The sequence below is a fragment of the Brassica oleracea genome, chromosome C3, assembly GCF_000695525.1.
Source record: "Brassica oleracea var. oleracea cultivar TO1000 chromosome C3, BOL, whole genome shotgun sequence".
Lineage (NCBI taxonomy): Eukaryota > Viridiplantae > Streptophyta > Magnoliopsida > Brassicales > Brassicaceae > Brassica > Brassica oleracea.
In genome coordinates, this window is record NC_027750.1 from 9,217,576 (window position 1) to 9,231,683 (window position 14,108).

The 14,108-nt window shown below is 38.7% G+C and overlaps 2 protein-coding genes and 1 non-coding gene across 3 annotated transcripts; all 3 read right to left on the reverse strand.

The window, feature by feature from the left end:
- Positions 1 to 2,679: 2,679 nt before the first annotated feature.
- On the reverse strand, positions 2,680 to 2,750 carry TRNAG-GCC. The gene has a single exon. It is a non-coding gene; the product is annotated as a tRNA-Gly (tRNA).
- A 776-nt stretch (positions 2,751 to 3,526) lies between these two features.
- LOC106329824 (mitogen-activated protein kinase kinase kinase ANP1-like) lies at positions 3,527 to 4,522 on the reverse strand. The gene has a single exon (XM_013768449.1). It carries the CDS (start codon positions 4,520 to 4,522, stop codon positions 3,527 to 3,529), a length of 996 nt encoding a protein of 331 aa, XP_013623903.1.
- Positions 4,523 to 6,864: 2,342 nt separating this feature from the next.
- On the reverse strand, positions 6,865 to 11,177 carry LOC106336157 (B3 domain-containing transcription repressor VAL1-like). The gene is made up of 11 exons (XM_013774903.1): positions 10,612 to 11,177; positions 10,323 to 10,404; positions 10,116 to 10,217; positions 9,506 to 10,041; positions 9,327 to 9,423; positions 9,077 to 9,251; positions 8,906 to 8,982; positions 8,185 to 8,544; positions 8,052 to 8,101; positions 7,801 to 7,979; positions 6,865 to 7,730 (listed from the first exon to the last, which is right to left on the reverse strand). The coding sequence occupies exons 1-11, from the start codon at positions 10,737 to 10,739 to the stop codon at positions 7,174 to 7,176; spliced, it is 2,343 nt and encodes a 780-aa protein (XP_013630357.1). The 5' UTR covers positions 10,740 to 11,177; the 3' UTR covers positions 6,865 to 7,173.
- Positions 11,178 to 14,108: the final 2,931 nt, after the last annotated feature.

The following is a 14,108-nucleotide window of genomic DNA, read 5'->3' on the forward strand; positions in this document are numbered from 1 at the left end:
AACTAAAGTAAACACTAACAAGTTCCATCACCCTCAACTTTGAACATATAAGATATAAAAATATCAACATATGACTTCGTCGTTCATTCTTATATCAAACTCATCAACCTATGTAATATCCAAAGTCCAATCAATCACATTATAGACAAAAAACAATAAAATCCCGTAAACAAAACTATACAATACACCTATAATGTAGCCGATCCTGCGCTTGCGCGGAGACCATGCACCTAGCATATATAAAAAAAGAAGAAAAATCTCAACATGTGACTGAGATTTTACTTAGCCCCGTCCTTGTTAAGTGTCAACATTAAATTATTTCTTTGACCAAAAGATGTACTACTATTGTTTAAAGAACATCATTACTTGAGTTTTAGTGTTAGCTCTAATCTCTCATTGTAACCTAGTTGATACTAAAATGCTAGCTAAACGTAAATTAATTTCTATGACCGAAAGTCATAGCTTTTTAGTATTAGTTTTATGCATTTCAATAGAAAACTCATTATAAAATAAACATTAATACTTGAAAACAGAAATTGTCAAAGAATCAAACTAACACTAACATGATTCACACCTAAATGTACTTGCATGAGTACTTTTTTTTTTATCGAATCGACGGCTCGACGCTACTTTTTTTGTTGCAATTAAACTGGATTACACAAAGTGTAACATGATGGTTCAAAGTAAAACCAACTAACTGTGCGGGTAAAAAATATATACATGTCCGGACGAGGTAGTCCAAGTGGCAGGACGGGTCTGTGGTGGCAACCACCATCCGGGTTCGATTCCCTCCCCAAGTGGAAACTACCCTGCCTCTTCTGGATACCAAAGCTGTATTATACCAAAGCTGTATTGGGTTCGATCCAACCCAGGTACAGCTCTCCCGGGTGAAGTGAACCGCTGCCTGACCGGACCCAGGAGAATGGAACCCCTGGATTATCAAAAAAAAAATTAAAAAAAAAATAAAAAATATATATATATATACATCTTCGGTGATCGCGTAATGGCGGAGAAGGTACTGTTTCCGAGCAAGCTCCTATGATAAAGATGGCATCTTTAGGACTGTAATAGTTACCTTTAGGACTCTTTACGTTTATTAGAACGTTATTGTTATAGCTAAGCTTGATTGGTGTAGGTTGTTCTGTAGGTATTAGTTGTGTGTTAGTTACTCTTATAGTGTTTTTGAATATGTACAGATTTTTATAGTAAACTTGATTACACTGATGTGAATGTTGTTCTACTTCCATAGGCCACTTGCTAGACTGCAACTTGAGCTGTTAGTTATTTAGTATGGATTTTTGTTTGAAAGTTTGCTATGTCTAAATCTGTGTGTGTGCCCAGGTCTCCTACTTTTTCAGGAAGCCAGAGGTTTCAGATATAGTAATCTTCAAGGCTCCTCCAATTTTAGTGGTAGGTGACAGTTTCAAAGATTTTGCTTCAACCTTTGTGTGGTATCTTATATTCTTGATTAATTATTTGATGTTATCTTTTGAATTGCAGGAACATGGTTACTGCTTGAATGATGTTTTCATAAAGAGGATAGTTGCAAGTGAAGGTGACTGGGTTGAAGTAAGTCCCCTTAATCCAATCCACTTGTTGATTGATCCTATTCTCATCTCATCCATTGAAGTCTTTGTTCACCTCGGGTCGGTATTTTACTTTTATAGAGGCTTTCTTGGACAACAAGTTTTTTCAGAAAATGGACTTAAAAACTTTTTTTATCAAGATGCTGTTTTAACCTCTGGATATGGTAATGCAGGTTCGTGAGTTTGTCTTGGAGCCAATATCATAATGGAATGGAACCAATGGTGAGCAAATTGTACTTATTACCACATGTTCATCCTTCATTAAGTAATAGGATAATGTTTTCTCCTCATCTGTAGTTTGTTCCCAAAGGTTATGTCTTTGTACTCGGAGACAATCGCAACAAGAGCTTTCATTCTCATAACTGGTATTGGTAAATCTCGAAACGTATCATGTGCATTCTTGTGATCAGTTTTTAATTGTTGGAGATTGTGTATGCAGAGGGTCCACTCCCAATAGTGAACATTGTTGGAAGACCTGTCATGGTATTGGCCACCGAGCAAAGTATCAGACACCATTTACCACGACCAAGCTGTTGTGCCGAAGGGACATGTTACTGTTTCATGATAAAGAATGGTACTTTTGTTTGTTTAACAGTCTTGTAAACAGTGTTAAAAAAAAAAAAAAAACAGTCTTGTAAACATGTCTTGTTTATTGTATAAAAAAACTATTATATTAAAATCTAATTAGAGGATTTTAACATCCCTTCCGTTGGGGCGCTGGACCCCTTTCGGGGATAGTTGGGAATGTGACTGCCCAGATACCAGAGTTATTAAAAAAAAAAAAAAATCTAATTAGAGGACCCATTATCTGAGACATTGTTATATGTTAGAGGACAGAGCTGAAGAAAGTGTTAGAACCAAAAAAAAAAAAAAAAAAAAAAAAAAAATCTCTGGGAGATTGTTATATGTTAGAAGAAAATGTTCATAGTTAGAATACAAAGATAAACACAATGAGAAGAGAATGTTAGTTAGTTAAGAAAAAGTTTGAAAAATAAACAAAAGAAGAGCTCAGGTGCGGCAAATCTCATCACGTGAAGCAGAAGAATGCGAAGGACCCAACCAACGCTATTGCCAATTTCTTCACAGCTCTTTGTGCACCAGCCGGGAATCGAACCCGGGTCTGTACCGTGGCAGGGTACTATTCTACCACTAGACCACTGGTGCTGATTGATAACTTGATTACAGAGATCTTATTTATCCTCAATCTCTATACATCCACAAGACGGAAACATAATGGGAGGGAGAGAGAGAGAGAGTTTGGGTTTTCAGATCTTATTTACAGAATGATTGTTCCTCAGGCAAGCAGAGTTGATCATGATATTGTTTTGATAGTGACCTAGCAAGAATAAATATGTGGCAGAATCACCGAGGTTTGTAAACCTTGTTTGGGTAGTTAAGCATAAATGGAGCTCATATACAATGCCTAGATGATTATCTTGATATAATTTGTTTACCTGTTCAGGGTGTTCTGTAATCTTGTGTTGTTTTAAAGACAAACACCCCAATTCTGGGTAATTGTTATATCAATGCTTAAAAATTGTAAGCCAGTTATTTTTCTTAGTAGTTGAATATTAATCTGTATTATACTGCCAACATCTCGTTAAAGAAATAGATGACTTGAGTATTCTCCTGCAACTTGTGAAGTTCTGTTACCTCCAAGTTAAAGATATGATAAACTTAAAGCGATATTGCAGATAATCATGGAAGTTATAAAAGTTATAGAAATAAACAATCTCCAGCGAACTTGTACACATACACATATATACAATTCAACTAGTCAAAGGAGAAAAGATATATCGCATAATAAGAAGAAGAAAAGATGAAGTATCAAATTGTTTTATAGACAAAAAGCCAATATACATAATTCTCTACTAAATCAATTAAAATAAACGAGATGAACTACTGATTAAAGAAGATGAGGTAGTGGAACAGGAGCAAAGCTAGGCCATGATGGTCTTACTAGGCATGACTTGAGCAGCAGCAAGCACACGAATGGTTTTGGTTGTAGAAACATTCCTTCTAACAAAGTTCGCCAGTTGCAGAGCTGATTTTGCCTTTATATTATCACTCACAGGAGAAGGCTGTGTGATCTTGTTCCCGTCGTCTTCACGCACGAATATATGCTTCAACAATCTTGTCGCGTCTTTTGTCCTAGGCGCAAAGCAAGTCATGATAAAGAGTTTTGCTTCGAAAGGAAGGTCGCTTGGAATCAGCGGCTCTTGGCCATTCATGAGATCATCCACTTCATAGTTCTTATGACACCAAGGTCCCTCCCCAGTGTACATCTCCAGTACACAGCACCCCAACGACCATAAGTCGAGATCTTTCCCTGTCTCTCCGTAAGAAACCGAGTCCGGAGACATGTAGATCGATGTTCCCGCGAACGGATGATTAGGTTCCCACCAGCTACTGTCTCCTTCCCTTCTCGACAAACCAAAATCAGAAATTTTCAACTCGAACGAAGATCTCCACGCGCCGTTCTTGTAGGCGTACCTAGGGAAAACGAGGACGTTCTCTGGTTTGAGGTCGCAGTGAACGTAACCGTGTGCGTGGATCGTGGCTAAGCCTTGGAGAAGCATACGAGTAAAGTCTCTGATCAAAGGATCAGGCAGCTTATTGTCTTTGAATTTGTTGATGAAACTCATCAGGCTTCCACCAGGAGCGTACTCCAAGGGAATCTTGTACTCCACACAACCATTAAATCGGTTCAGACTTGCTTCCACTCTCGTCTCGTAGCACTGGACAATTCTCGGACACCCTTTGAATTCAGACAGGATTTGAACCTCTCTGAATAGAGACTCGGCGTGTTGGCTGTCCGAGGTTTTGACGGCTACGGAGACCATAGCGCCGTCGTAGCGTACGCCTTGATAGAGACTGACCGAACCAAAGGAACCTTTGCCGAGAAGCTTTACAAAGAACAAATCTGGTCCTGCCATCGCAAACAATTGAAGATGGATTCTCAAAGCTTAGAAGAAAGAAACCCTAAGTGAAGTGAAGTGAAGTCTGAGAGAATTAGCAAATAATGTTTGTTCGTTCAGAAAGCGTCACACCAAATATATACACATACATATACGGATAACGCGTCGACAACTCCCAATTTCCTTTTTCTGCAAGTCTCAGTTTCCTTTTTTTTTTTTTTTTCACAACAAAAGATAATGTAGTCACCAAACCAAAAAGGAAAATAACAAAATCTGTCTTTGTTCCCACAATCCAATTCTTAAACATTGGATCGATTATCTTACGTAATTGCTTTTGGACAATTTTTACTTTTAACCCAATAGAAATATTTTCTTAACCCACACGGTGAAAACAATTTTACCTTTGTTCGACTTGTATTAGGACTATCGTCGTTAAAATTTTGATTTTAACTAAAAATAAAATGTTCTGAATTCCTTTTAAATATACACAGCATGTGTTATCAACTTATCACTAAGCAAAAAAAAAAAAAGATAGACAAAATCCAATAATATCTTAACAGTTGGATCAAGCATTTAATTTAATTTTCACGCAATGTCAAAACACCTTGAGCCGCACGGTTATACAGACGTTATGACAGGACAGATTGTACACTATCGGGGTAGCTGACTTTCACAAAATCTTCAAATTATAGACGTACATAAATAGCCTTGAAGCGATCTTGTATACATACATTTAATTCAACGACGTATATCATATATATTTATTAGCCCACTGTATAATTGTTAAACACGGACGTATTCATTTTCTCCATGAGACGATAGAGATAATACTATTACACCCAAAAGAAAGTAAATGAGTAGATGAAAAAAAAAAAAAAAAAGACTATTCGAACACTACACGAGCAACTGTCACAAAATCTTCAACTCTCAACCTTTGTTTTCAAGAATCAACACTACCTCTTAGTCTCGATAGCTTATCTTAGTTCAATTCATGAGGTATTATCTCACTACCTCACACTCATTGACTAAAAGCACACAAATGCACTACATATACTTTGAGAACAGCTACTTCTTACGTTAGATCAAATTTTTGATTCAAAACTTTCATATAAATTACTTAGCGCACACACGCAAAAATAAAGAGCTCAGTCACATGGCAATCACTTCTGAAATTGATCAGAAGAATGCGAAGGACCCATCCATCGCTAAAGCCAATATCATCACAGCTCCACTACAACGAATCATGCACCAAACGGGAATCGAACTCGGGTCTGTACCGTGGCAGGGTACTATTCTACCACTAGACCAATGGTGCTTTGATGAACAAACAAGACCACATTTATAAGTGAATTGGTTAAAATAAGAGCAAAAGATAGAGAAAAGGGAATGAGAAAGGGGAAGGGGGCATATGATACAATTTGGTGGACACAACTTGTGATAACAGCCAGCAACAACAAGACATAACCCATCCTATTAAGAAAGTCATCAATTAGCTAAACCATTCCATTGTAAAACCAAAATAAACTATTAGCAGACAAACTTATTAGTTAGACGAGGCCGTGGGTAATTATTTTTTGAACAAAACCATAATAAAGAGATCACCAAGGCTATATATACCTAAGAAACGGCAGAAAAGACAAATGTACTACTTAGACTATATCAGTGATGTGCAAACCTGAATCTGTTTATGAAGAAATCTCCAAGACAACAGTCCAAGGGATGATATCAGCTCCTGGAACTGCAAACAAAAATCTATACCAATGGATATTCCATTTAACATAGCTCATGGATCAAAAGATGCCAGCTTTGTTAGAGTGGTTTCTGTAAGCTAAAACCATAAGAATCAGCTTTGTTATAGTGGTTTCTATAAATCAGTTTTGGTAATCCAATATATATTTTACAACTGTGTACTGGAAAATGAAGAAAGAAGAATAATTAAATAGAGAAGTGCTTTCAGTACAGTTATTTATAACCCCAATTCAAAATGGATTCGAATTTAACAGATTAAAAAATTGTAAGAGCTCAGTCACCAGGCAATGACATCTGAGGTTATCAGAAGAACACGATGGACCCAACCATCGGCTAAGCCAATATCATCACAGCTCCTCTACGACAAATCTACACCAGCCGGGAATCGAACCCAGGTCTGTACCGTGGCAAGGTACTTTTCTACCACTAGACCACTGGTGCTTTGATGAACAAACAGGGCCATATAAATTAATTGAAAGATCAAAGGGCTAACGTTTAGCTTAACCGCTGGCTAATACAAAGACATGGAAAGGGAAAGACGGCATAAGATACAACTTGGGGGGAACACAAAAGTTCTGATAAAACAGCCAGCATATAGATAAGAAGAAAAATAAAGTTTAAACCTAATGCTTTCCATGTAAGGTTGAAACACAACAACAAATTCAACTGTTTCATCACCAAACACCAAAGCTCCATTTTAACACATGCAAAACCTAGATCGATGGAGACAGCCTAAAACCCACCACCACCAAACTCAACAAAGACCATAAAAACCAAAAACAAAAATGCAAAAGCTTGTTTCTGCCTAAAACTATGAAAAAATCAAACACAAAACTGTACTCTTCTCCTCTTGGTGTCCTTCATTACAGAACATATTAAGATAAGGTAGCTATGAGTTTAGTTTTTTTGTTTTCTTCATATTAGGTAGCAGCTTTTAACTCTTCACAGCTTGCAGCCTCTCCTCCTAGCTCCGTTAATCCTAAAACATCATCAGCCACCCCCGAACATTCTCTTCTTTTACTCTCCTCTTTCACAGCTTCAACGTCTTCTCTGTTATAAGGATCACAGTTCAGATCAATCCTCCCTTCCTTCTCTCCGTTATTCTCATCAGTCTCACCCTGTTCCGCCGCTTCCTTGTTGTTGTGCTCCTCATATGCTTCTGCTGCTGCTGCTATTTCATCGCGCTCTAACTGCTTCTTCTTCCTCCTCATCATCAACGTTTTGAACCTTCTCTTCACCGTGCTGCACACCGTACACCCACACGTGGGCTTGTGCCTACCTTTCCCACTCGGCGGCTGAATGCACACTATGCAAGAGCATCCAACCCTGTGTCTTGGATGTCTCGTCGTGGTCGCAACCTCTGAGTCGCCTCCTAGAGCGTCTCCCAAGACTGCTGCACTAGCCGCACTCGCTAGTGCATCCAGACCTGACGGTTCTTCCTCAGTTTTTGCCGCCTGGATTCTTCTCTTCTTGTACTCTAAACATATACACAAAAGACAGTTAGTGCTTGCAACAAGCTAGAGTCCAATGTATAATAGAAATCATACCTTTTCCGGCTCTAAGAACATTCTCAAGATCTTTAAGACTCTCCTCAGGTGCACAACACGAACACCTGCTCACGTCCCAAACATTGTCTGAACATGTCCACTTTGCGGGGAGAAGAGCGTCTACAGGTAACCTTCTCCATTTAGTGCAGTCATCGCACGATGCCCATCTTTCTTGTTCACTGGCTCACAAAGATAAGCGTTAGAAAAATGGCTTGAAAAGCTGACGGTAAGCACCAAGTGCAGAAACTTACCCTGAAGGTCTTGAAGTAATTATAGTTCTCTTTCCAAAGACAGGAGGTTCCTGTGCATAACATAAAAACAAGAAACATGACTTAGCTGAGGGCAGTCAAGTAAAAAAACTTACTCACACGATCTACCACTTACGTCAAACTCTTCAAACTCATGATCCTCGACGACGACAACGGTGGGCTTTGCATTAGGAGAGGGACGAAGCAACTCCTGAGCTTCTTCCCAAGTGACTCTCAGCTCTTCACTATGCAAAAGCAGTCTCTTATTTTTGGCCCCAATGGTTCGAGTCCTCTTCTTGTCTTTAACACGTGAAGGATCATCGCAAATCCTCCCTCCATTCATCTCACTCTTCTTCAAGCTCAAATGCTCAGGCAAACCTTTCAGTTCTTCAGGAGTTTGTGATGGACACGAGGAAGCATTTATAGAGGTCGGGTTCTCTGTAACACCAGAGGATGATGTGTCCTCGTTCGAAGTACCGTTGGTGAGACCACACCCCTGTTTATAAAGATTGGATAAGAATGGAATTAAGCAGAAGAAAAAAACTAGCACATTCTGTTGAATTCGGGTTTATCAATATCTAGGGCTTCCAACTTAAAACCACCGTAACTGGATTGGTCCTAACACTTTATATATTACTCATGTCCCAGTGAAACATGATGGTTCTTTTGACCATTAATCTCGACAATCATCCTAATATAGGATTTGGGTCAGATTTGCCACACCGGTTCAAGATCAATCGGATCTCTATTGGGCCTAATCAATTTCGGGTTCGGTTGGGCAGGGTGTGTTCGGGCTCTGATACTATGTTAAATGCGTGCTCACAATCCTAACAAAACTAGCTAGTAGAAACCCAAACCTGCATGTCTACAGTATAAGCTGCCTTCCTGGCACCCATGATTAGTTTTCCACCAGGATCAACCCGGCTGAAAGTTACTGTACAAGACCAAGAAGAATCCCCACACAATGAGAGAACGCAGAAGAAAAAAACAAGAATGTACTCAGAGTCTCTATATAAAGTTGCTCGTACCTGTATCACCAGCTTGTAGCATCATGGACTGTATGCAGGGAGTGACACCTTCTAAGACATACATTCTACTGTTGTTATTGGGCCAGAATCTGAACTGGAACGTCCACTCCTTACCCCTCACATCTTGAATCTTCAAAGGAATGCCTTCAGATTGACTAATGGGAGGAAAATAAGCCTACACAACACCATCCCCACTCTTCAGTCTTTAGATCTTTAGAGAGAGATCTCAATGGACAATGTGAAAAGTTACCTCTGCACATGCTTTTGGAAGAACAAGACGACCAATGCGACCGGCATCACTTGCACTAAGAGTTTTCTCAAAAAGAGGTACAATGTTCAAATTCAAACTAAAAGAAAACTGTTAAGGAAAAAAAGATGGGAGTTTTGTGTCAAAAGTAAAACGTTGAGCAAAGACTATAAAAAGGATACTTTCCAGAGATCTGCTGAAGCTCTTTATCAGTGTATTTTGGCCAATACCGAGGAAGCAAATGGCCTTTCCCACGCCCTTCTACTGGAGGCCTACCGATCCGGGCCTGAGCAGATTTGCTAGTCCCAGGAGGAGTTCCAGGGACAGATTTTGAAGGCTTTTGAAGTATACTAGAAGCAGAGCATTGGCCAATGTGGGACTGAGATTGAGAAGCAGCACCCATGAGTGTCTTCCCATCAACAACAGGGGTTGCAAAAGATGGGCTATAAGGAAGTGTTGCCAAAGCCATATTCAAAGATGGCTGTGAAGGTGTTGATGACGGTTCATGCATTTCCCCAGCATTATTATTATCTGGTTTCATAAAATTAGCAAACCCACGCTGAGCCATGAACTCTTCTCTTTTATCATCCCCAGGGACTAGTGGCTGAGAAAAGAGATCAGCTTCGCTTCTTATACTACTAATTCCACTTTCTCCATTTGTATGTTGGCTGTTCATTGCCAATCTGCTAAACACAACTGGATTCTCACCTCTCTTATTCTGCAAAAGAAAAAGAGAATCGTTTAAGACAGAACCATTAGAACAACAGCTTGTAATAATATTCCAAAACTCACCAGATTGAGTTGATGGCAGTTAGTACAGGAAGTACAACCAACACCACCATAGTCCATAAACTCGACCATGAGCTTAGAGGCAATGCATCCACAATGAAGTCTCTGTCACATTACAGAATCTCAATCAAACCAATATTACAGAGAAAATTAACAAAAAAAAAAAAAAAAAATTTTAAAAAAGAGGGAGTTATTAAAAACAAAACCAACCTTGTTGCATAAATAGCAATCCCTCCAACCAGATTGCTCCAAATGGAATGTTTCACAGAACAGAGAAGTCTCGTAAGCCGATCTATTAAATTAACACACAATCATTGCAAAATCAATCATCACTTATGTCTGTGTATTAACTGTATCCTATTTATAGATCAAAAAGAGTCAAGATTGGTAAAACGAATAAGCAATAAGAATTTAACAAATAGTCAAAAGAGACAAGAACACAAACAGGTAAAAAGATCGAGACTTTGTGTCCCCAATGAGATGAGAGAGAGAGAGATACCCGCAACGAAAGCAGAGATCAGCGAGAGAACCAGATCGAAGAGGCCAGCCTTTCTTCCATTCAACAGTAGAGGTCGAGCCACAAGATGCGTTCATGCACACCTTTGACCCCGTTTTGACTTCAAACATCCTCAAAAGTCACAACCTTTCCCACACCGGATTTTTCGCAAATTGAAATCGGAAAAATCTTAAAACCCTAACGGCGCCGGAGAGACGAATCGGAGGTGGAATCGACGTGAATTGGAGTCACGAACATGCATATCCACGTGGGTCAATCTAAGTCAGCGTTAGATATCAGAGGAGGTTGAGTGAAACTCACGGTGGGGAGTAGAAGAAGAAGACGGCGAATTGAGAGAGAGAGGAGGGGACTGTAACGGCGACGAGGTTTGTGTTTTTGTTTTGTTTTTTCGTTTATTTTTTCGATGTAAAATTAAAATTATGGGTCGGAGAGAGAGAGAGAGAGAGGAGGAGATGATGAAGAGAGAGAGCATGCAAGAGAAAGAGGAGAAAGAGATTTTGAGAGGAAACGAAACGCATAAAAAATGCATGCACGACGCTTGAGCACGCGCCGCTTAAGACCAAACTCCAAAGTAATAAACAGAGAGATTAGATGTGAAAGAAAGTGAAAGACTATTTTGTGTTTTTTTTTTCCTTCTTTTTAATTCACTTATCGACTTTTTTTATTTTTCGTTAAGATTTTGTTTACATTTATGGATATGAATTAGAAGGATTTGTATGAATCCAATATTTGGGAAAATAAGATATTTTTTGTTTCCCTATTATACTCACGATTAATGCGTATGATGACGTAATTTTATTATATGTTTTTGTGTCGAATTGGGTTATAAAATCACTTTTTTGCTTAAAAGGGATCTAAAAACTTGTTTATGCTTCTTTTTTTACTTTTGGGAAAATTATGAATGGTAGTAGAGCCATGCATGACAGTTGAATACACACACAAGAAGACTTCCCTTTATGGTCTTTTTTGTTTTGTTGAATACCATAATTTTTTATAAGATCAAGATTTGTATTTTCCGAACGATTATATAGTTTGTTTGGTATCTTGATTGACTCGGATATTTTGAGTGCATTCAAACAAAACTTGGATACTTTATAACCAAAAACTATAGTATCCAACCAACCCCGACGTAACTATTTTTTTGGCAACTCCCCGATTTAACTATATAAAAGATATTTTATCTCGGACTAGGGAAGAAAGCCGAAACATAGAAAGAGGAGAGAAAAACTTATTCTCTCTTTAGTCTCTCCCATCCGTCGCCAAACCCTAAAAACCTCCGCCGTGCGCCACCATTCCAAATCATCACCTTATCTATGTGATAAATTTTATTTCATAACCAGTTTTTCCAGAATATGAAAACAACACATTTCTAAATAGTTGATAACGAAAAATAATAATAATAAATAATTAAACCATCAATAGATGATAAATACTGTATTTTTTTATTGAATACACGTCTTTCTTTTCGTTATTTCGTATTGCATAATACATGATTCGTATATTTTGCATGCCTTTCATTATATCTTAACCCTATTTAGACTTCAAGTATCATGAAATTAATAATGTTTTTTGCGTGGAATGTAATGTTTTTTGCGTGAAATGTAAGAGGGCTTAACAACGATAGACGCCACACTATGACTAAGGACTGGATTAATATCCATAAACCCTTGTTCGGAGCTTTTTTGGAAACTCACATTTTGGAGATTAATAAAGATCGTATAGTACATGCTATTTAGGCCTGAGACTTATTATCCGAGATCCGGATTCAATCCGAGATCCGCTCCGGATCCGCTCCGAAAATAGGATATCCGGGGTGCCCGGATCCGAATCCGGATAGTAAAATCTTGGATCCGTGCAAACCGAATCCGGATCCGGATATCTAAATTTTTAGGTCCGGATCCGTATTTTTAAAATACATTAAATTTTTAAATTTTATTAATATTTATATTTGATATATTAATATTTATACATGAATTAATTTTATTATATTATATTTTAGTTTTTACAATATTATAAACATATATAAATATATTTATAAATATTTAATTTATGTATTATATTAAAAAAATAATATTTTTTATTAAAAAAATTATTTTTAATTATTTTGACGGATCCGGATCCGAATCCGGATATCCGTGGATAATAGAATATCGAGACGGATATCCGAAACCCGGATATCCGGAAACCACGAATCCGGATCCGGATATTAAATCCACGGATCCGACGGATCCGGATACCCTAAATTTCCCGGATATCCGGATCCGTCCCAGGGCTAATGCTATTCCCCGGGGGTGGAAATTTTTTGGAAATTTTGCAGAGCACGAATTAGGCAGAATTGTCATTGTTTGGGATCCTCGGTTTCTGTTTTTATTTATCAGGCTTCAGCTCAATCAGTTACTTGTGGTATTCATGTTCCAGCAGAAAATCTGAATATTACTGTATCTTTTGTCTACGGTTTTAATTTACTGGAGGATCGGGTTTTTCTTTGGACGGAGTTAGTCGATTTGCACGCCACAACGCCGGTTTCTCGTTGTCCTTGGGCAGTGCTCGGGGACTTCAACCAGACCCTGAGATCAGAGCATCATTCCAACCATCTCTCGGCTAGAGTGGATATTTCGGGTATTGAGGATACAAATCTATCTCTTAAGGAGGCAGAATTGTTTGAGGCACAAGCCAAGGGTCTCCCTTTCACATGGCGAAACAATCAGGATGATAACCCCATATCTACTAAGATTGATCATGCGTTTATTAACCAGCAGTGGGCTTCTTCTTTTCCAGATTCTTATGCTGATTTCTTGGATCCAGATCAATCTGATCACGCTCCTTGTTTATTTCGGCTCCCGTCTCATACTCGTCGAGTGTGTAAACCGTTTAAATTTTTCCACCATGTCACTGACCATCCTGAGTACTCGGAGTTGGTTAATGAAGGTTGGCAGTTTGATCACATTGTGGGGACTAATCAGTTCAAGCTGGTCCGTTCTTTAAAATTGCTTAAGGGGGTCTTGCGATGTTTAAATAAGCGTCATTATAGTGGTATTTCTCGTCGGGTGAAGGAGCAGTCTGCAGTGGTAGACAATCTCCAACGTTCTCTCCTCACTGCTCCAGATCAGGAAACTGCAAGGGAGGAGCATGTTCAGCGGGCTCAGCTCAATATCCTTCTTAATGCGGAACATAAGTTTTATAGACAATCGAGAGTGAGATGGGCGGACGTTGTTCGTGACCGTAATACAACATTTTACCATCATACCGTTTCTCAGCATGCCACTAGGAATCATATTCATTTCTTGAGGGATCAGGACGACAGGTTTATTGCGACTACGGAAGGTCTAAAGGAGCATTCAGCTGCTTACTTTCAGAATATATTAGGAACCACCGATATGCCAGAGTCTTTGGCCTCTCTCTCGGATATTCAGGATCTTCTTCCCTTCCGGTGTTCTGATTTGGAAAAAGCTTATCTCTGCAGAAATGTTCTCGAGTGC